Here is a 23594-nt window from a genome sequence, read left to right on the forward strand (position 1 = left end):
ATGTGTTTTTGGGAAATATTATCATACAGTAGAACAGAATAGAGTCCTCCTGGCATCACTTCAGGGATGGGAATATCTTGATAGAATTCACGTGGCTAAACAGATAAAACCCAGAGAGAGAGAGAGAGAGAGAGAGAGAGAGAGAGAGAGAGAGAGAGAGAGAGAGAGCTATCTATTAGGGTTTCCAAATGCATTTTTTCTTCAATATTTTAGAAATAATCTAACAAGGATTCTCCAACGTTAGCGAAAAACATTAAAAATCTTGGCAGACTCTGAAAAACGCTCATGACATTTTGAGGCGTTTCATGATAAGGGCACAAGTATTGATACAACACACAATTAATACAAAATTTATTCTCACATTTGGCATATCAGTTTCCCCTAATTTTGGTCACACTACAAACCCATAAGTAAAATATCCCCGTAAACACACACACACACACACACACACACACACACACACACACACACACACACACACACCATATTCCTCTCATACACATTTCATCTATACAACCAATGTCAAATATAACCTACGTGTATAATTTATGCGAAGTTGCTGCAAAATATGACATAAACACCCAGTCGACGATTTTGTCCTAACTCTAAATGGTTTATGTACATCGAGGAGGTAGATAGACGAGTGCAAAAACTCTTGACCTATCACACACACACACACACACACACACACACACACACACACACACACACACACAAGAACGGGAACAAACCAACAGTCAGCATTTTGGAACACAGGATGAAACACTCTGATAAACGGTGAAGTCTACAGAGATAAGACCGTTCACTTTCTGACAATTTTTACCATAATCCACCACCTGCACGCTGCACGCCACCACCACCATCACCACCTGCACCACCTGGCCACCACCACCACCACCACCTCTTGCTGCCTTCCTCGGGACTCACTACTGTTTCCCCACACATTTATCTCTTAAACATTTTGCACTCTGAATTACGAGTATTCCTCACCACCTTACCAGAACACTTCACAATAATTCACCTGGAACTCACTCCCTGTTTCTGTATTGCCTCCTTTCTGTGATCTCTTTCAAGACAGTTTCAAGACACTACAATACAGTATTTTGACGCTAATTAGTGGAGGTAGTGCAGGAAGTCACTCGCTTTCTGATCCAAACCTAAGCGATCGCCGACGCCTCGTGTACCGTGAGTGAGATCTGAAATTTCCTGAGTAATGAAAATAATTTACAGGACATCCCGCAGTGCCTCGACACGTGACACAATGCCCGAGAGAGAGAGAGAGAGAGAGAGAGAGAGAGAGAGAGAGAGAGAGTTGCTGTTTGTCATGTCATGTTAATAGGTACAGATAGGTTGAATTTGCGAAAAAAACTAATATAATGCAGAAAAGTATCTCTGAGCAAACCACAGGAGCATAAATTTGTGACGTAATAAAGAAAGGAAGGCAAAGAACAAGACTTAGTATAAAATTAAGTACAAAACTAAATCATTAAAATATCGAACATTTACATAACAAAATAAGTAATCTACAATCAGCAGGACTGACAGGAAGCTGAAACAACAGAACGTTCGTCTGCCAAACATTCATCATGGCCCGTATTCTGAAACGCTTTGCCCTCACCATCACAACTTTCCAAAGGCTGTAATTGAAGATACTCGTATTTTTAATAGTATTTTTGTGGTTCTGGTGATGGTTTGGCAAGATTTCCTGTTTATTATAAAGAGAAACTGTCTTGAAAACCTGGTTCGTTGTCTCTCTGGCCTTGGAAAATTGTCATGGTGAGAAAGCAAGGAATTTTTGAATATGGGCGTCACTTTATTACCACATGACAATCAAGGACGAGGTGGGAGGAAGGGAGAGGAGCAGCAGGCAAGCAATCCGCCTCCCATTCTGCTCTGCGCCCCTCACCACGCTACCTTTCTGAACCAATAATGGATATAGACTATTGTTTGTACTGCAGATGGATTGGGAAGAGTAAATACCCCTTCAAACAGTTTCTATCCACCACTATATCCTTCACTTCTATGTTGTCTCTCCGCACACGTTACGGTATTATTTTTCCGAACTAATAGATACGAACTTTAGTTTTGTGATACGGATGTAATGGAGGAAAACACCTTCGGAATAGTTATTTTTCTATTCATCACTTGTATTGCTCCTCCCTCTCAAACGTTCCCAGTTAATATATTTACTCATGAGCTTCTTTCCTGCTCTCACAGTGACTCATCTTCGTGGCCCTTTTGCCCCGACGCTTTCACTCAGCAGGCGTCCTCGATGGTCTGGGGAGATGCCTGGCGCTGCGCTGACCCTGTGATGTAAGGGTTCGAGACTTAGTTACTCGTGAAGCCGAAAGTCCTGGGACGACGAGATGGTGCCAGCTTCAGTACCAACAAAAGTGCTAAACGCTAAGTTGATGCACGTTTTCATCTGAGGAAACACAATATTTGGAGTGTTATACATTGTGAAGAAGAGGAACTTGGAAGACAAATAAGTTAATTGTTTTCACTTGCTAAATGAAAATAAAAGTTTAGATGAAACAGAGTTATGAAAGTTGACAAATATATGTTCGGATAAGATATGGAGAAAATAAATATTCAGATAAAATAAAGAGAAAACACACATTCACACGGCAAGATAAAAGATAAACGAGAAGAAAAGAAATAAACATCCACATAGAAAACGTAATTCTAAAACGTTTGTTATGAGTCATGAAAGGAGAAAACAAGAAGACTGCAAGATATCAATCTGTCTTACATCTTAACATGCTATTCATAAAACTAACCAATCATCACTTTGAAACTACAGCACAGTAAACACTCATGCTTATTCACACTCACTGGAGCCAAAATGTATGGATGAGGACAGAATGGAATGGAGAAGTCTGATAGTTTCCTGCACCTTTCCTTACTTCCTTACCTTGTGTTAGAAAACCTTTAACTCCTTCAGTACTGGAATGCACTTTTACCATGAGTTTTGAGTACGATGAGACGCTTTTATTTACATTAGAAAGGGTCCATAGAGGTTAGAGGAATAATGGCCAGAGTCTTCACTATTCTAATCCTACATAAATTTATGAAGCTGTATAAAATCAACAAACAGTAAGTAGAATGAATATGAAAACTCGGCATGGTACTGAAGGGGTTAAACTTAAAAACTTGAATGACGGTGTATTTAAAAGGTAAGCTCATACCGTGGTCAGGAGGGAAGGCCTTCATTGGGCGGTCGCGGTGATGCTTGGCCATTAGCTGTGTTGTGGACCTTGGGCATCGCTACGTCATCGCCCCCTGCCAGACACATTGAATAGTAAGTACGACCCGGCAGTCATGCGAACCAGAACACACCAGAACGAAGGGGATTGGACATGCGCTATGCCTTCCGATGCTGCTGTTACTACTACTACTACTACTACTACTACTACTATCATCTATCTATTTGCTTATTCATTTATTTATCTATCTAACAAACTTATATCTTATTAAGGCTTTTTATGATCATACTACTACTACTACTACTACTACTACTACTACATCAGCAACAACACCAACAACACTTTTAACACTACCACCACCGCCACCACCACCATCACTCAACAAAACCTACCTATCCATTTCTCAGAAGGAAATCTCACAGGCTGATGCTGCTGCTGCTGCTGCTGTTGCTGATGCTGATGACGAAGGTGCTGATGGAAGTTCTCTAGACTCCTGGGGCGTGATGGCAGTATTCCTGACACCAAGGGGGGGCTGGGGCTGCGAGGGGCTAGTGGGGAACCTAAACGCAAGAGGTCTAGGATAAGGCTGCGTGTGGTACTGGAATCTTGAGTAGGATAATTTGTCAGCTTTTGTAGGAAAGTGCGGAATAGTATGCGGGGAATGTGGCGAGGTCTGAGTGGGATTGGGTGAGTGGGGAAGGGGCTGAGGGGAACCTAGTGACAGGGGAGGGGGTCTGGACGAGTGGGAGTGGTGATAAGCAGCCTGTTGGATCTGTGGTGGAAGATGAGTGGGTTGTGATGAGTGGGGGACAGTTTGGCGGGCTACGGGTGGGTGAGTGGGGCGGGATGCGAGTGGGAGGGGCTGAGAGGTGAGCTGCGGGGGGTACGAGTGACGAGACACGAGTGGGAAATGAGAGGGCTGCGATGTAGAGGACTGAATATGAGTGACCTGAGTGGTGTGTGTCTGGTGGTTAGCGGGGGGCTGTGTGAAGGGCGCCGGATGGTGAGGGGCTGGAAAATATGCTGGGGGAGATGAGTGGGCCTAGAGGTTGGGGACTGGAGGGGAGGGGGAGGATACGGGGGCTGCGGGGAGGAGAGTGAGAGGTGAGAGGGACGAGAGGGGAGAGTGGGAGAGGGAAGATGTTTGGAGGCAGGCGGTGAGGAGAGATGGGGGACTGAAGCTTGAGGGGCTACTGGTTGGGGCTGATAGGGGTGGGAGGCTAATGGTGGGGCTGAGAGGATTGGGGGATGGTGGTGGGGGCTGAGAGGGCTGAAGAGCTGGTGGGGATGAGCGAGAGGGCTGGAGAGCTGGTGGTGGGGGCTGAGAGGACTGAGAGGCTGGTGGTGGGGGCTGAGGGGGTTGAGAGGCTGGTGACGGGGACTGAGAGGGTTGAGAGGCTGGTGATGGGGGCTGAGAGAACTTGAGGGCTGGTACTTGGGGCTGAGAGGACTGGGAGGCTGGTGATGGTGGCTGAGAGGAGTGGGAGGCTGATGGTAAGGTCCGAGAGGGCTGTGGGCCTGGTGGTTGGGGTTGAAGGGGATGAAGGGCTGGTGATGGGGGCTGAGAGGACTGAGAGGCTAATGGTGAAGGTTGAGAGGACTGAGGTGCTAGTGGTGGAGGCTGAGGAGACTGGGAAGCTGATGGTGAAGTCTGAGAGAGCTTGGGGACTGGTGGTGGCGGCTGGGAGGGCTGGGAAGCTGGTGATGGAGGCTGAGAGGGTTGGGAGGCTGGTGATGAGGGGTGAGAAGACTGGGAGGCTGGTGGGGGCTGGGATGGCTGGGAGGCAGATGGTGAGGGGTGGAGAGGTTGGGAGTGAGGCGTGGAGGGGCTGAAGACGTCATCGTCCAGGGTCTCGTCCAGCGGGATAGAGCTGGTCATGCTGGACGGCCGCTCCAAGTCACCTGTTGGTGTAACGGGCGGTGGTCAGGACAGACGGCGGGAGAGGACGTGGGTGAAGCAACAGGCAGGCGGGCGTACACTATGTACAGTACAGTACAAGCGCCATATACTACACTATAGGTACATTATAGGCTATGCAGCACAGTACAGGTGAGGTGGTGCCTCACCGTTTTGGGAAAGCTGAATGAGCTGTGTGAGAATTTCCTCTGAGGTGCAGGACTCCCATCCAAAGTCCTGCAGCAGCGTGGGCGGCATGCATAGCTTCACCATCGTCTTGAAGTCTTCCCGTAGCCGTTTCTGTAAGTCAGGGTGTGTGGAGGGCTGCACGCCCCACCTCCTCAGCACTGTGCTCAGCAACCTGGCGGGGGAGCGCGACAGTTCCTGAAGCTGAGTGGCCCCGGGTACGGAGACCAGATCGTTCAACACTAATTGCAAGCGCTCCGTGAACGCCGCGTCTTCCAGAATCTCGCCCCGTGGACACGGGACAGAGGTTGTTCCCGCGGCAGGCACTGAGGCAGGGCGCCTTCCTGTGACAGGCGGTGCCATGGTTACCGGAGGCGGCTCGGAGGCAGGCCTGGAGGTTCTGGTCGGCTGCGACAGGTGAGAATCAGTGTCGTCACAAGCGGCGGGCAGTCCACTCTGGGGCGTCACTACGCCTCCGTCACGGTCAATGCAGACCTCTTTCTCGACGGTGGCGTCATTGTTCGAGGAAGATGGCCTCGTCTCCTCCTCGCTCGATTTAGTTGTCTTTTTAATCCTTTTGAACGGCACGTGTCTACCCTTGTATACTCTGTCCCCCGTGATAATGTTGGTCACCACGCGGCCGTCCACCTGCAGCGCCTCAACCAGCGGGGCGGCCTTCACTGTGTCACCCAAGGGCGTGCCAGAAGACAGTGAGCGTTGGGCAAGCGAGGGCCGCGAGCACTGGTCATTCTGGGCTGGGGCTGACTGCCTGCGACACTCCACTCCCACCTGCTGGGGCCTGGGTTCCGGTGGGGGGGAACTACCGGAAGGCTTGTTATCGAGGCCTGACACGCGTCCATCCTCCGATAAAGACGTGGTGGCGGTGGAGCTGCGGAGAGGCCCGAGAGGGATCAGCTCCACGCAGGGCGGTGGGGGCTCTATCACCCGTCTCGTGGGTCTCCACGAATCATCTCCCGTAGGTTGGGGCCGTAACGCTGGCTCAGTACCGGGAAGCCGCTCGGATGTGTAGACAGGTCTCGGGGGCAAACGTGACGTCACCACCATCTGATGAGGAGCTCCCTCCCTCCTAGGCGCTGCTCTCGGATCGAAGGGCACCCTGGTGAAGCCCTCGGGTATCCTGGGGTGCAGGTTGGCGTAAGGGCCGCCCGGCAAGGAAAGAACAGGAACATACACTTCACGCAAGTGGGAATCCTTGAGTTCAGGGCGAGGCACCGGTGGACCCGGGTAGAGGTGTGTTGGAGACTCCGGACTGGAGCCCGGCAAAGGACGGTGTGACGGCGCGGCGAAGACGTGGTGCACCCCGTGGGTCTGGCGCAGCGGTGGCGGGCCCGGGGGTGAGGTGTGGAGAGGCGGCGGACGGAAGTGACGGGGCACAGAGGGAGAGACGTGGCGTGGAGGCAGGTGTCGGTCAGATGGCCGCACCAGGGGCAGCCGAGCTATGGCCTGCGACGGCGGTGGCGGCAGCCGCTGATAAGGACCAGGAGGGTAGACTGGGCGGTACTGTGGCGGGGGTCCCTGCTGAGCTAGGAGGTCAATGGGCCTCGGGGCGTAATGGGGATAAGGGGGTCGCAGTCCTCTCATGACGTAGGGCCCCTCCATGGTTTGGTAAGGGAAGGTGGGACGCATGCGGGGGTCCGCGACTCTCAGCCTGGGAGGGAGAGGCAGACCAGGGGGAGGGGGCCGCACGTCGTTTGTGTAGGGCAGGCCCATCACGCCCTCGACAGGGCCCGGGATGGGCTGCTCCTCCATCTCGCCCTCCACCAAGTTCGAGTCATCATCAATACCCACCTCAGAGATCACCTTCGCTAGGATGTCCTGACTCTCGTCCTGCGCCTGCAGCAACCTCCTCTTCTTGGAGACAGGCTCGCTGGGGCGCCGCTCCTCCTTCCCCGCCGCCACCTCCACCTCCGAGGCCGCGGGCTGCCTGGAGGGCTGCAGTGCGGCGCCCTCCACGCTGTTGGCCATGACAACAGCGGCCACACTGACGGGGGATGCCGGGGGGGGGGAGTCACAAGGTGTGCCGGGCGGCGCAGCGTCCGGGACGCGGGGAGGACTGTCCAGCAAGTGTCGCGGGTCACGAACCTTGAGGTGCCGCGCACTCATGCCACCGCCATTCCCTCTGCAGGCACAGGGAGACATGACACACAGGGCGTGCGTGTGTGGGGCTCAATGTATAAACATATACACACACACAGACAGACAGACAGAAGAAAGAGTCAGTGAAACTAGAAAAAGACAAAAATAGAAAGTTATGTCAATAAATGACTTTAAAATTATTATAAATTAATTATGAGACAAGGCTGACTGTATAAAAAGATAGTGGATTAACACACACACACACACACACACACACACACACACACACACACACACACACACACACACACACACACATTCTCTCTCTCTCTCTCTCTCTCTCTCTCTCTCTCTCTCTCTCTCTCTCTCTCTCTCTCTCTCTCTCTCTCTCTCTCTCTCTCTCTCTCTCTCTCTCTCTCTCTCTCTCTCTCTCTATATATATATATATATATATATATATATATATATATATATATATATATATATATATATATATATATATATATATATATATATATATATATATATATATATATATATATATATATATATATATATATATATATATATATATATATATATATATGGTGCACGCACCTCCGCACACACCACTCGCATTACACACCACCATACACCACTCCCGACACCCCACCACAACCACAACAACAGACCGACACACACACCAACCCACACCACTCTCAACGTGTCCAGAAAGCTAGCCAGTGCTTGAGGCGCGTGTGTGACTTGTACGGAGATCACTATGAAAGAAAGGGATTCCCTGTCCGCCCATCCAAGTGCCTTCTGTATTATACTAAACATATCCAGGACTTGTTGTCTTGGTCCCACATTCCTGCATCACCAGTTTGTTCTTGCTTTGGTTCTCTTACACGTATACATTAGTGAGTGGGTGTGATCAAGGCCATTATGTCTCTTGGTTTGTGTCACTCTATCATTACCATCGTGCTCTCACAAGATAGTTTTAAATGTTTCGGCGTCTCATTATCAATTTTGTAAAGGGTTTAGTGAGAATACTTCGGTCTTTAGGTTTTCTGCATAACTCAAGTGATAGTTTGACAGGTTCTTGTAGGAGTTACTTAGGTTTCCAGGAATGTTTATATAATCTAAGCAATAGTTTGATAGATTCTGTTTATTTATGCTTTCAATGGTGTTTTACGATCTTATAGTGATAGTTTAATAAGAACGCTACACCACAGTTGAGGAAAACACTCTTGAGAACCACATTAACATTCTCTGTGGCCTTTAAAATGAGTTTTATAACATGGGCCTTGCTCTTGATAGGTTGTCATATGCTTTCATAATAAAATAGAAAAGTAACCTTATCATCTATCCCTGTGGCCTTTGAAAACATCGCAGCGCGGAACAACACATGCAGGGCTACAGATCTCGCATTAGCTACGAAAACATTACATGGACCAACAAATATATTAGAGTAATGTATGAACCCCACCACTACAAATATGCGACAGACAAACACACGCCCTTAGTAAACATCATTAACAAAATGGGCTACTTGTTGCCTCTCATTCTCCACCTTCAAACCGAGACGTGGCTTGCGGCTGATCGATCAACTAGGTGAGTATTGCTAAATGTCTCGTGTTATGTAGATTCTTATGTGATGTTCCGGAAGTCATTGGGGTTTTCAAGAGAGTGTAAAAGATAAATAGATAGATAGATAGATAGATAGATAGATAAGTTATTGATTTATTTATCTATTTTTATTTATTTATACCATGTGGGCTTTTTCATGGGAATTTCTGGGCTAAAGGGGATAATTTTTGAGGTACCTCCTATCTCAAAGCCCACCCGCTAGGAAACCGTTGCCCCGAGTGAGGAAGCCCAACCTACACTTGGACCGTGAACAGGATTGGAACTCGTGCGCTTGGAGACCCCTCGGACCCCAAAGCACGCATGGTTCCACTGTTGAGGTAAGGTTAGGGAATAAAAACTCATATTCTCAAACACTTCTTTGCTTCATCTCCACTATTTCAAAAGACTTTATATTTAAATTTATACGAGTTTTTAAGGTGTTTTACTTTTCTAGAGGCAGTGACATAAATTTCTACATTTTTAACTGGAGAAACACTCTTGAAAAACCTAGCTAACTATCTCTGTGACCTTAGAGAGTAGTTGTGGTGAGAGAGCAAAGCGATTCTGCATGAATGAGGACCAAAATATAAAACCTCGACTTGTATCCCTACCTAGTTTTCAAAGGGCTTCCGTGAGTGTAGTGAAGTTTAGCAAGGACTCTACATCACCAAAGAAACAGATAGATAGATAGATAGATAGATAAATAAATAAATAGATAGACATATGAATAGATAGATAGATAGATTTTCTCTCGAACCTGCAAGAGGATTGGAAACTTTGCGGGTCCTTTTAATTTGTTTTGTGTTATCCTTGGCCAGCTTTCCCATCTTCCATGAAAAAGATAGATAGACAGATAAATAAACAGATAGAGATTGATAGGGAGAGAGAGAGAGAGAGAGAGAGAGAGAGAGAGAGAGAGAGAGAGAGAGAGAGAGAGATGTGGAGGAGAGAGAAACAACAACAATAGCACCAACAACAACAAACATTTATGCAAACCACCTGTGTGACTTGAAAACTGTCCCCACGAGTGTTAAAGACTTCTGAGAACACGGTCTGATCGGTGCCGTTGTGGGGCGGCGCGTGGCTTCACCCTGGCCACTGATGGGATCTTAATTGGCTTGATGAATGCTGCATAATGGTGAAGTGGGTAAGTCTTCGTAACATTACACCATTTTTTTTTTTTGTGGGGTAATAGTTAAGTCTTCATAACATTGGATCATTTCTTCTTATTTATTCTTAATTTTATTGGGCCTAAATTGGCTGGGTAATAGTTTAGTCTTCATAACACTGCACCATTTAGATTTTTTTTTGTGAGACTAAAATTGGCCGGATTATGGTTAAATCTTCATAAATTTGCGCCATTTCTTAATTTTTTTCTTTCTGGGACTAAAATTGGCTGGCTAATGGCTAAGTCTTCATAACACCGCTCCATTTTTCTTTTTTTCCTTTGTGGGACTAAAATTGGCTGGATAATAGTTAAATCTTCATAAATTTGCGCCATTTCTTAGTTTTTCTTTCTTTCTGGGACTAAAATTGGCTGGATAATGGCTAAGTCTTTATAACACTGCACCATTTTAATTTTTTCCTTTGTGGGACTAAAATTGGCTGGATAATAGTTGTCTTCATAACACTGCATTATTTCTTCTTATTTTTTTTTACTTGGTTTCTGTTGGAGCTCAGACAGGACTTCACGATATTATTGCGATATGTGTATAATTTTCTTCAGTAATTCATTCAATTGATATAAAAAAAAAAAAAAAGTTTGAGGATATAATTGAATGATTTTAATAACTATACTTTTATTTCAATATCGGATGGGAAACAAAAGAATTCTAACCATAATTATTGTTGGAATGTGATCTTTTTTTTTCTAAGTTCCAATAACAACGTAATAAATAAGTACAATTACTCTACATGTCTCCTCAGAAAGTTACACAATATTGAACTCAGCGCTGGGCAATGTTTGTGAGACATTTCGTTAGTATTTCGTGTTTCAAACCACATCACACTTCTCTTCATTCATTTGCACGACAATAACTGTTAAATTTATTCTTTTCTTCATTTTATATAAAGCCTAATTATTATTTTTGTATTTTAATGGGACAGTTTAATAATTTACCGGAAGTTGTAACAATCCAAGTACAAATGTGATAAGCAAACAGATTTCATAAAGGTGATGTATTGATGATATCTAATATTCATACAGCTCCCGCACCCCCCGTGACACACACACACACACACACACACACACACACACACACACACACACACACACACACACACACACATGCTAATAGGTGGAAATCATTAGAATGAACTAGTTGTACATAACTCCATTAACAACACAAATAAATGACGCATAAATTGCATCACGTGTACAGCAGCGCCTTGCCTCCTATATAATAAACGAATGTGAAGCGAAACACCACATAGAACAAATCGTGTGTGTGTGTGTGTGTGTGTGTGTGTGTGTGTGTGTGTGTGTGTGTGTGTGTGTGTGTGTGTGTGTGTGTGTGTGTGTGTGTGTGTGTGTGTGTGTGTGTGTGTGTAACAGGGAAGTAAGTCAAGCTGCCAAGGGAAAGAGAAGGAAGAGCAGCACTACCATGAGAAGGAGGAGGAGGAGGAGGAGGAGGAGGAGGAAGGAGGAGAAGGAGAAGGAGAAGAAGGAGGAGAGGAGGAAGTATTGTACCGCACATGGTTGCCCGGCAATTTCTTGTTGTGGTTACGAGGTTTCCGATTTATGAAAGCACAACTGGGTGATCTTTGCCTCCCCATCCCTGCTGATCACATACACACACACACACACACACACACACACACACACACACACACACACACACACACAAGTTTCCCCTTCCCATGAATTTTCAGGGACGGCTCTTGCCCGCCATGTGTCCCGCAGCAAGGCCGATGAGAGAGATCCATGAATTTCTGCTCTCATTTCTTATCACGTGTTCATGGGAGCCAAACCACTTCATATCAGGTGAGAAACACAGATAAGCTATTTTGTCTGCGTACAGAGGCGTATTAGCACTGAACTACTACTATCACTGCTATTACAACTACTAACACTGCTACTACTACTACTACTACTACTACTACTACTACTACTACTACAGATCGATAGGAAAGTGGACGAGAGGCAAGGACTGGTTAACTTCAATTTCCATACCATAATAATTTTCCCTTTCCCTTCCATCAAGATACTGCAAAAACAACGACCTATATATAGCACGGTTGAATAAGTAAAACACACACACACACACACACACACACACACACACACACACACACACACACACACACACACACACACACACACACACACACACACACACACACCTTGGTAACATTGATTCAAATCCTGTAGATCATACTTATACTCAATATCTGAAGGATTCACCAGTATTTTCTATGTACATGTCCCTTACGGAAGTCACTCAAGTAACCAGATACTTAAAAACTTTAGATTCCAACTCTGCTGGGTATGATGAGATTCCACCAAAAATATTAAAATTTGTAGCTGCCTCCATCGCCCTTCCAATAACACACATAATCAATCTTTCCCTAAAAAAGGCCATCTTTCATGACCACTTAAAAATCGCTAAAGTAATTCCCTTACACAAATCTGGTGACAAAACTTGTATAAATAAATATCGCCCTATCTCGATCCTCTCTGCATTTAACAAAGTATTTGAAAAAATCATTAGTACACGTTTGATAAATTATCTTGAAAAAAAAACTTATTAACCAAATATCAACATGGCTTTCAAGCTAACCACTCCACTGAAACTGCCCTATTGCACTTTGTTAATAACATATATAAATCTTTATAAGAAAAACTGTATGTAGTAGGAGTTTTTATTGATTTATCTAAAGCTTTTGATTCCTTAAACCATGACATATTATTACATAAATTGAGACACATAGGAATAAGAGGAAAGCCATTACATTTATTTAAGAGCTATCTTTGTAGTCGTTCACAAGCAGTCATTTGTAACAATAGCTCCTCTCATAAAAATCATATACTTAGGGGTGTTCCTCAGGGGTCTGTGTTACGACCAATTCTGTTTCTAATATATATCAATGATATAGTTAATGTGAGCTCAAAATTTAAATTTATAATGTACGCTGATGATACTACACTCATACTTGCAGACAAAAATATAAATTTCTTGCATTCTACTTTAACCGTAGAATTAAACTCTGTTCATGATTGGGTTAAATCTAACAAGCTGAAACTTAACATTTCAAAAACGAATTACATATTTTTTCAAAATCGCTCTATTAAAAATATTTTTCCTCAGCTCTCTCTACAAGGAGAAACTCTATCCCAGGTTCCACACACTAAATTTCTCGGTGTATTCGTCGACGAAAATCTAAATTGGAAACATCACATAGATCAGGTATGCATAAAAGTTTCAAAAATTTGTGGAATATTATATAAAGTTAGATACAACCTGACCCTTGATGCACTTCTAAGTATTTATTATACACTTTACTATCCTCACCTCACTTATTGTGTATCTGTCTGGGGAAGTACATGGCCATCTCTTTTAAATAAGTTCACACCAGCACAGAAGAAAGTTATAAGATGTATTTATTTTTTGCATAAATATGATTCTGTAACCGCTGTTTTGTCCTCCATCAGGCTCCTTAATTTTGTATCGATACACAAATATTTTTCCTTAATATTAGTATATAAAATGATAAACAATTATAAAGACAATGAAATATTTAAGTTTGTCGATAACATCCATCAAACACGTAGTACCAATGTTAACTTAATATGTCCTCAATTCAGGACAACCCTATTCAAAAACAGTATTCTGTGTTCTGCCCCAAACCTTTACAATGCCATACCACCCAATAACAAAGTGCTTAATGGAACAAAAGTTAATGTATTTCAAAGAGCAATTAGGGATTATCTACTCAGATTTCAGCATAGTTAGCACCGCCGTGACCTATGATACTTATTCAGTAATAGTTTCGTAACTATTATTATTATTGTTATTATTTATTATTATTATTATTATTATTTTTTTTTATTATTATTATTATTATTATTATTATTATTATTATTATTATTATTATTATTTATCAATAATATTGTTATTATCTCAGCCCTGTCATTGCTTATTACAATCGAATATTGTTACGGTTAGTATTGATATTATTATTATTATTATTATTATTATTATTATTATTATTATTATTATTATTATTATTATTATTATTATTATTATTATTATTATTATTATTATTTACTATTATTATTGTCATTATTATCACTACTACAATTATCATTATTGTTGCCATTTACGTACAATGTACATGTATGTAGGTACGTGTATGTGTGTATACATATGTCATTATTATTATTATTATTATTATTATTATTATTATTATTATTATTATTATTATTATTATTATTATTATTATTATTATTATCACTACCACAATTATCACTAATGTTGCCATTTTTACATGTATATGTAGGTACGTGTATGTATGTGTATACGTATGTGTATGTATGTATATGTATATGAGTGTGTATGTATGTGTATAGGTATGTATACATGTACGGGTATGTAAGTATGGGTATGTATATATACAAGTGTGTATATATGTATGTGTAAGTGTGTATATATAGGTATGTGATTCTGTATGTATGTATGTGGGTAAGTGTGTGTATATGAGTATCATAAACATAGATGTTCGGTCTGTTAGGGAGCCACGGCTCGACACACTGTTGCTCAAGTGATACATTATTGTGTATTTAAAAAAAAAAAAAAAAAATTCTATATTTGCTAACACCAATAAACTTTACTTACTTACTTACTTACTTACTTACTTACACACACACACACACACACACACACACACACACACACACACACACACACACACACACACACACACGTCTTTACAGTGTAGCCCATGTTCACCTAGCAGTGATTATATAGATATCCTGCGCAAGTCGGGAGTTGTAACCCATTGCTAGGTTAGGAAAAAAATAGACAGATAAAAACTAAACAGAAAAACACACACGAGGAGACCTGACCATCCTGGGCTTAGTCTGTTAGTAGGCTGACCAGCGCCATCTGGCACCCACTGTATCAAATTGTAAGACACTTCCTTATTATTAAATATACACTTAAGAATGCTGTATGTGTATTAGTATAAGAACAGGTGAAACATTTTTTTTTCAGCTGTAAGACTGTATGATTAATATATACTGATAATTGTCGCTATCATAACAGACACACTCACACACCCACGCACACACACCTGCCGACACACCTGTTGCCCTGTCGATGATCATTGCATATTAATCAGACAACACTGCAGAACAATCTCTCACATTCCGAGGCCATTGATTCCTTCCGCCCTTAAAAAGTCACCATCATTCATCGCAGCCGTCTATTGTACCTAGCATTAGTGATCAAATGAGGCGCCAGACATTGCTAAATATACCTCACTTGCATACGAGGCGTAGCAAAAAGTGACACGTGTAAAAAATTACTCGCAAACAGTACCTGCAAACAGACACTGTGCTCCCTCACCACAACTATTTTCAGAAACCACATAGACAATTAAATGAGTTCTCACGAGTGTTTTTCTTTTATTAACCCCTTGAGTACTGGGACACATTTTTACTTTGAGCTTTGGGTACGACTAGACGATTTTATTTACATTGGAAAGGGTCTATAGGAGGTTAGAAGATTAATGGCCACAGTCTTCACTATTCTAATCCCCACATAAGTTTCTGAAACTATAAAAATCACCAAATAGTAAGGAAAATTAATATGAAAACGCGTCATGGTACTGAAGAGGTTAGTAATGTAGGAGAAGTATTGATCTTCCACCAAATCCATAAAAAACACCCTTAAAAATCCATGTCGCTTCATCTGCAGTGCATTGAAAGTAGAGGACGTGCGGGTAGAAATGCACGTGTCAGAATATGGTGCCTGCCAGGTGTGAGTGAACTGGGTCTGTTATTGTTGTTAAGTGATAAATTATTACTTTAATGTCAATTTTATGCATTCTTTTTCACTTTTTAACTTAAATACGATATTTTTAGAGGTGTGGATACATTTATAAATAAAGCAAAATTGGTTCGACGAGAGAGAGAGAGAGAGAGAGAGAGAGAGAGAGAGAGAGAGAGAGAGAGAGAGAGAGAGAGAGAGAGAATAGATTAAATTTGATAACAGCAAAGGAAACTTATCTTAAATCATGAATAGGAGTGTATTGTGAAAGACGTACAAATACATTATCTTAAACCCTATTCATGATAACTAGATAAGAACAATAAATAGATAAACACACACACACACACACACACACACACACACACACACACACACACACACACACACTCTCTCTCTCTCTCTCTCTCTTGGACTCAAACCGTACATGACCATAGGGAAGAAAGGTTAGTTAAAATTACAAGATTGGTAACATTAGTAGTCGTGTTCCATATATATTGCTTTGACTCACCTGTACTGCATCTTTCCTTTTCATTCCGAGACTGTAGCAAAACAATGACGTCCTTTTCTGTGTCTCGTTTGATATTTGTTTCGTAAAAGTTCTAATAATTATCGTACTTCAAAAATGTTCAGTCTTGTGTATATGGTTATTTTTCTCTCTAATGTTCATTCAATATGGTTTTCTTTTCCTTTTTCTTGCATTCATTTTTTTGTATCTGTATCTGTCTTCACTTGTGTTTCTGAAGTTCATTGTCACTTTCACATTATTCAAATCAGATTCATGACTGCCAGTAGAGGTGAAGTCATTCGTTATTCGTTCATTTGTATTCTTTCACGACATTCACACTTCTAGCACAGAGTATGTTTGTTAGTGATGCTGATATACCTCACAACAACAACAACGTCTACTACTACACCTCATTATAAGCTACTGTCTTCCCTTCCTCTTTTTTTTCGTCCTTCTCATTTCACGGTATATCTGAAGCAATGCATTGTCTCTCTATTCCCACAGCTGTTGACGTTACATCTCCTGAATATCTATCACCAAGACCCACATACCGCACCTGAATACACCGCATATGTGAGGCAGCGAAGCACGTCTCCCTTAGTCAGTTCATTCACTACCAGCGAGCGAAGAGCCACACTCCTTCCGCCACCGCCGTCCAGTGCCACTAATACCACCATCACCAAGCGCCACGACTCACTCTCTCAGACCTCTCTCCCTCACTCCCTCTCCCTCTTTCTCTCCGCCACTACCTCCCGCCGCCGCTGCGTGACTGATACAACAACTCAGCCACCATTATCACTACCACAGTGGCGCCATTCTGACACCACACCACCACAAGGCCCCACCACCGCCTGCTTTATATCCGGGGTTACTTGTGGTGCCTGCCGTCTGTCACCATCACCACCTCCATCACCATCTTCACTACCACCATCACCGCCTTCGTCAGCAGAACCTCATAGTGATATTGACGGAATCTTGTGGCTAGTAGTGAATGTGATAGTGATCTAGTGCATTGGTCATTACTGCAGGCACCATTTTAAGATCACCATTAACGTCAGTGGTATCGCGTCTCATCACTGTCACCAGTACTTATGTTGCATTTTTAACATCATCACCAGAACATCACCACTACCCTGTCACTACTACTATTACCTGCAAAATGGTTTTATTACTATTTCATTATCACTACCATGTCACCAGCACTAGAGCCACAATCCTCACCAATAATGTCACTTCAAGTATTGTCCCACCACCACCTTCCACCACCACCACCTTCACATTCCACATGCATGCAAAAATTGACACGTTTGCTAGTGTAATCTTTCAATGACTCGGCCGTTTTTTATTTTTTTTGTCTCCCCATTATTTTCTGGCGTTTTATTTTGAGATGTTTCCTTCCCTTCTTCCGCCCTCTGTGTCCCTTATCGCATCCTACACCCTGACTCCTCATTATTCTTATCTGACACGACACACGCTGGTATTTCTGCTCCCCTTGTGTTTGTATCTCCGTTCCTCGTCGTGTGTTGTACAGACATCAACACACGAGGTTCACAACTACCACTGCCACTACTGCTTCTACTTCTACTCCTACTGCTATGTCCATGGCGGTCTGCGTTACTTCGTGTTGTGCTGTTGACATCATGACAACTACACGAGGTTTACAACTACCACTGCCACGACTGCTACTACTTCCACTCCTGCTGCTGCCTTTACTACTACAGCCACACCGTCTTTCACTAACATACATGCCACCGTGAAGGAATGTACACAGCTATGAATAAACAACAGTCGCAGTACACAGGCTCCAGAGGCCGTCAGGGGAAGGGCGGGGGCGTTCCTGCAGACACGACCCTTTCCTCTCTAAAGGCACAACATAACCGCATTTTTTTTCTCCTGGGTATTGGCCTGTTCACCTGTCCACGCCACCTGCACAGCGAGCCATGCACTCACGCACCACATACCACACACCCTCACTGTTTCCTCGTACCAGCACGCACCAACACACAGCACATGGAAACACGAAGGGATACGCGCCAATTTCTCACCACCACCATCACCATTACCATCACCAGGCGTCATATCCTTACAATGCACTGCTGTTTTGCTTTACTAAACAACACAGCAACAGGAATAGGAAGGCAGCATGTAATTTATACCTCTTGTTACTGCCACTCTTATTATTACACTACTACTTCGGCCTGGCTTCAGCAACGGCGCCTTGCTTTCTCACCACAATGTTCCAAGGCCACAAAGATGATTAGCTGGGTTTCAAGACAGTTTCCCCTTTTGATAAACTAGAAATCTTGCCAATTAATCACCAGAACCATAAAAATACCCTTAAAATCACGAGCATCTTCAACTACAGCCTTTGGAAAGCAGTGAGAGGATGAGAGGGGAAAATGTTTCAAAATTCGGGCTTTTCTTGTACTACTTCACGTCACAGATCGTAGAAATAAGGACATGATCTACAATAGTTTTCAACCACCTCCATTTTCATCAATAATGTCCTAAGTTTTTTTTTCTTCTTTTAGGAAATTGTGGTAATCTGAATGTTATCTGAAATTCTATGTAACATTCGCAATGTCTTTTTATGCATGAGAACATAATCTTTTTCAAATAGGTCACTACATCCCGCTGTGCATAACTTACCATGGCTTTAGGGGTCTTATTATCACTACATATTCCATTATAAAGAGGGACGTGTGGATACATAATCACCACTACACATACATCACAACAGCACCACTACCTGGACTCCCTCACCACTGCACGGGTCACCACGGCACATAGCACACATCTGGTCTTCCGTCGCTCGCTACCACACACACACACACACACACACAGCTACTACCACCACCATCACCACCGCATGTATACAACCTTACCACCTCTATCAGAGCCGCCGCGTGACTGACATTATGGAATCACATTACCCAGGATGCACTTATCATATCCTCGGGCCAGTATCGCCGCTCATCCACAGCACACCCACAACACCGCCATGAACATAATCTTTCTTGCCACTCGCTGATAACCTCGGCCAATAGCTCCTCCCCCAGAGAGAGAGAGAGAGAGAGAGAGAGAGAGAGAGACGAATATATCATCTACACTTCACACGTCCGTCTCTAGTGTAAAGCTGAAGAAAGGAAGGAAAACAAAAGCAAGCAGAATGAAAGATTAATCCTTTGTTTGTGCGTTTCAAGATTACGTCACCGCCTCAGGATGTGACGAGTAGGCAAGTATTCATGAGAACTTTGCTGAGACAGAGGACACACACACACACACACACACACAAGCTGTCCGCGAAGTGTAGTGGCTAACTTTACTAACCAACCCAAACATCACAGCTCCAATAACACCTTTGACCACAGCTGAGGAGGCCCTGGAATCGAGACCCGGGGCAGTGTGGGTAATGGTGAAGCCTCGTATGGTCTTTGTTCACCAGCAGAAAGCAAGGTACGGGATGTGAGGCGAGGGGGAAGTGGCCTCTCTGTCCGGTGTGTGTGTGTGTGTGTGTGTGACCTTACTCTACCAAGAGATAATAAGTCACTACCAAAACTACTACTGTGAATACAACTGCCTGTGTTGCGAGACCAGTACACACACACACACACACACACACACACACACACACTTTTCTTTCCTACACACGCATGCAAGTATATAGGAAATGAATGCTTACGTGTGTGTGTGTGTGTGTGTGTGTGTGTGTGTGTGTGTGTGTGTGTCTAAGGACCCACATTCGCAAAAACTTCTACATATGATTAAAGTTCATGAGGTTTTTCAAACGTGCTTATTGTCATTCTAGTGATAATTTGATCGTTATTCCGCATCACCAACTGGGAAAAATACCATGAGGATCAGAATGCTGAGTGACCTTAAAATACAATCGTCGAGCGAGTACAGCGTCTCAGATCACGGTACAGAGCGAAGGCACTGTGACAACTCTGAAGGAAATCCCCGAGGAAGCTTACAGCGATACATGGAATGAGATACAGAGAAACCTAACGCGCAACAAGGCTCAAATATGCTAAAAACTATTACGTTCAAGATTAACTCCTTCAGTGCTATGACGTGTTTTCATATTCATTTTAGTTATTTCTTATTTAGTGACTATATACAGCTTCAGAAACTTATGTGGGGGATTAAAAGAGTGACGACTGTGGCCATTAATTAATCTTCCGACCTGCATAGAACTTTCCTAATGTAAATAAAGTCGTCCAATCATACCCAACTCAAGGTAAAAAAGGCATCCCAGTACTGAAGGGGTTAATGAGCAAAAAAGATGTTTCTTTATTTATTTGTTTATTTTTTTTTTTTAGATATGTTCAGACGTAGCAAAAAAGGATTATAGGTCAGTCACGCACCGGCAAAATGAAGATGCTGACATGTCTGGTGCTGCTAATGTGTGCTAATCTTGCTATACTGTTCACAGACGTCCCTTCTCAAACGTTGTGTGGAATGAAATTCGCTGGGAAATAAGTAGACAAGCAATTCAGTAAGTTTAAATGAATAACAACAATGACACAACCACCAACAACAAAAGTGATAATGAGAGATGTGTTCATGTAAAAATCTGAGCACAATATCTGAGCATAATGGAGGTGAACACTCGCGAATCCTGTTAATAATAGTGGTTATCCTTTCACCAATATCCAAAGATGAAGAGAATGGATAACATGGACACTAGCACTTGTTATTCTCGCATACACGTGTTCTTCAACCTCTCTTCATTAAGTTCATGCATCTTCAGTAAAATTCCGATAAATTCATGTATTCTGATGCTTATGATGATTAATTACAAAGAAAATACATGAATATTCCACGTTTTCCTCAGGTTTTAAGACTGAAAACATATATAAAAAGTATTAAATCTATTTCATTGTACCTGAACACACAGAACAACGAAAACAAGACGCTAAACATGAGTTGTGGCTGCCTTGTACGCGTGTTCCCGTATCAGAGGGGTTTCCTGATGTGGCTGTGAGAATCTTGCCTCCTGCCACTGCATATCAATGTTATCACACAAAAATCATGTCTTGCTGTTGCCTTTGACGTGCTTCAGAACTCGAGTAAAACATTGACATCAGAGAAGTGAGGGTAGTATTTGAAGGGGAGGCGTGTATGGGCCTGGACAAGTCTGGCCACACAGCCACGTCCAGCCAGCGGTGCAGGGACGTGTGGCTGTAGTCGCTGTACCCTCACGTGGGCCTCCTCTCACTTCCCAAAGCAAGTGATAAGGAGTCCCTGCACCTGGCGCCTCACACGCTTTATCCGGACCACCATGCCTAAACCTCTCTCTCTCTCTCTCTCTCTCTCTCTCTCTCTCTCTCTCTCTCTCTCATTTGGTGGAGTGGTGTCCGCCTTTCCTAAGTTCTTGATCTAATGTTGCAGCTCTTCATCTCAGTGTTCGCGGGTCACCGCTTTGCTGTTAATTCTTAATGCGCGGCACAACACACCCACCCAGACAACATTTTCATCGCCGCTGCCCGCATCAATCGCTTTGGGGGACCTTCATAATTCACTAAATTTGTTAGTATTAGTGTCTAGAGACAGCTCTTTATTCGCTGACATCCAATACGGTGAAGTTGCGGCGCGTATCTGATGGTGCGCGAGTTCAGCAAGTCTAGCTTTACCATTCGTGCAGCAGCAGCAGCAGCAGCCTCCAGAGAAACGCCGCGTCAGAGCGACACCAAGCGAATCAGCGTGAACCACTGAACGATGCAGCACACGCCTGCAGCAGGTGAAGGTGCCGCTGTTGTGGTGTTGACTTGTCTTCTGTGTAGTATATATCTTTATTTGTTCATTCTATTACTTATTGATTTCTTCTCATTGTTTAATTTTATCCTGTATTTTTTCAGAAGGGCTCTAAACGATAAGACATATTAATCCTTCTTTAATCATACCAACTGAGTCTGCCTCCTACTCTCTACGTACTTTAACTTCCTTCTCCAGCCGCAGCAGCCGTGCATCGTGGAACGCGGGCTTGCTGCACCATAACCTCCCGTGACATCATGACACTCAACCCATTCCAGAAAAAAAAAAAAAAAAAGCTGCGACCTCAAGCTTTTTACCAGCAACGTGTAAGCGGCTTAACGCCCGAGACTTCATCAACAAGGACGAGAGTGTACCATCGGAGGCAGCGAGTCCAGCGTCAGAAGATGGACGGTGTTATTTGTTGTGAGCTAGACTGATTATAGTCTCGATCACTTTTAGAATGCACAATGCAACATATTCTTGCCCCTTGTTTTTGAATACATGCATATAACCTGGCTATCTTCACTTGTTTACCTAGTGCATGCAAATGCGAAAATAAATCGAATATTTTTTTAGTGCAAACTGAGCGTATATTCTCCTCATTCTTCTTTAAATTAAAATAGATATGTATGTTGACAGTGACAAAAATAACGAAAAAACATTTATTTTTATTGTGTAAAGGCAAGAATCAATAGTGAAAGATAATGTGCGTACTGCGTTGTACCCTTCATCCTACATACATACTGAACATCTGCCACACACTACCCCTTCTGACTCCACAGCTTCATCGCATCCCGCCAGCGTCACCATGACAGGTTCAGACTCGTCGCCAACAAATACGATGACAAATGGAACACATACACTTTTCTGCCAGTCCACTAACCTGATTCCATACTTCCCAGCTGCCGGCGATGAGAGACGACGCGTGTGCTGGTCTTGATGGTACAGCCTCCTGCGGCCACGAGCTGATGGTAGACCGTAAGAAGCGACGCGGGATGTTGGTCAGAGTCTAGACTACCGATATTTCGTCAGTGTCACTTCCTGTCATCCGTGAGGTGAATGGTATCTTTTTCATGCTATAGTCCATTTCAACTGCCATTTCTCACACATAATTGCATGTCGGCTGGAGTGTTGTAAAGGTTAATGTGGTTAGTGAAAATTGACCGCACTGAGAAAGGCAGAATGGCAACGTAACTGATACAAACGATAAGCACAGGTGAGATAAGTTATCGGTTATCTGACGCCATGGGTTTGTCAAGGCAGAACACAACAAAGGTTAGGCTTGTTAGTTATACACAGTCTATCACACCAGTGAGTGACTATCCGGCTCCTTGTTCCCCAAACAA

At 43.4% G+C, this 23594-nt stretch overlaps 1 protein-coding gene and 2 long non-coding RNA genes across 10 annotated transcripts; 1 reads left to right on the plus strand and 2 right to left on the minus strand.

Moving 5' to 3' along the window:
• Positions 1 to 338: 338 nt before the first annotated feature.
• Positions 339 to 3646, minus strand: LOC123507595. The gene is made up of 3 exons (XR_006675691.1): positions 3599 to 3646; positions 3189 to 3282; positions 339 to 2306 (listed from the first exon to the last, which is right to left on the minus strand). It is a non-coding gene; the product is annotated as an uncharacterized LOC123507595 (long non-coding RNA).
• On the minus strand, positions 3642 to 23594 carry LOC123507592 (proline-rich protein 36-like). Of its 8 annotated transcripts, none has more exons than XM_045260592.1 (4): positions 19255 to 19582; positions 16495 to 16768; positions 5274 to 7429; positions 3642 to 5108 (listed from the first exon to the last, which is right to left on the minus strand). In XM_045260592.1, exons 2-4 carry the CDS (start codon positions 16503 to 16505, stop codon positions 4249 to 4251), a joined length of 3027 nt encoding a protein of 1008 aa, XP_045116527.1. In that variant the 5' UTR covers positions 16506 to 16768; positions 19255 to 19582; the 3' UTR covers positions 3642 to 4248. The 8 variants fall into 8 exon arrangements, with proteins under 8 accessions (XP_045116527.1, XP_045116525.1, XP_045116524.1 ...); XM_045260590.1 differs by having other exon boundaries at positions 19241 to 19582; XM_045260589.1 differs by having other exon boundaries at positions 16495 to 16832; positions 19241 to 19582.
• LOC123507596 lies at positions 19967 to 22830 on the plus strand. Its single transcript, XR_006675692.1, has 2 exons — positions 19967 to 22234; positions 22447 to 22830. It is a non-coding gene; the product is annotated as an uncharacterized LOC123507596 (long non-coding RNA).

This window comes from Portunus trituberculatus, chromosome 22 (genome assembly GCF_017591435.1).
Source record: "Portunus trituberculatus isolate SZX2019 chromosome 22, ASM1759143v1, whole genome shotgun sequence".
Classification (NCBI taxonomy): Eukaryota; Metazoa; Arthropoda; class Malacostraca; order Decapoda; family Portunidae; genus Portunus; species Portunus trituberculatus.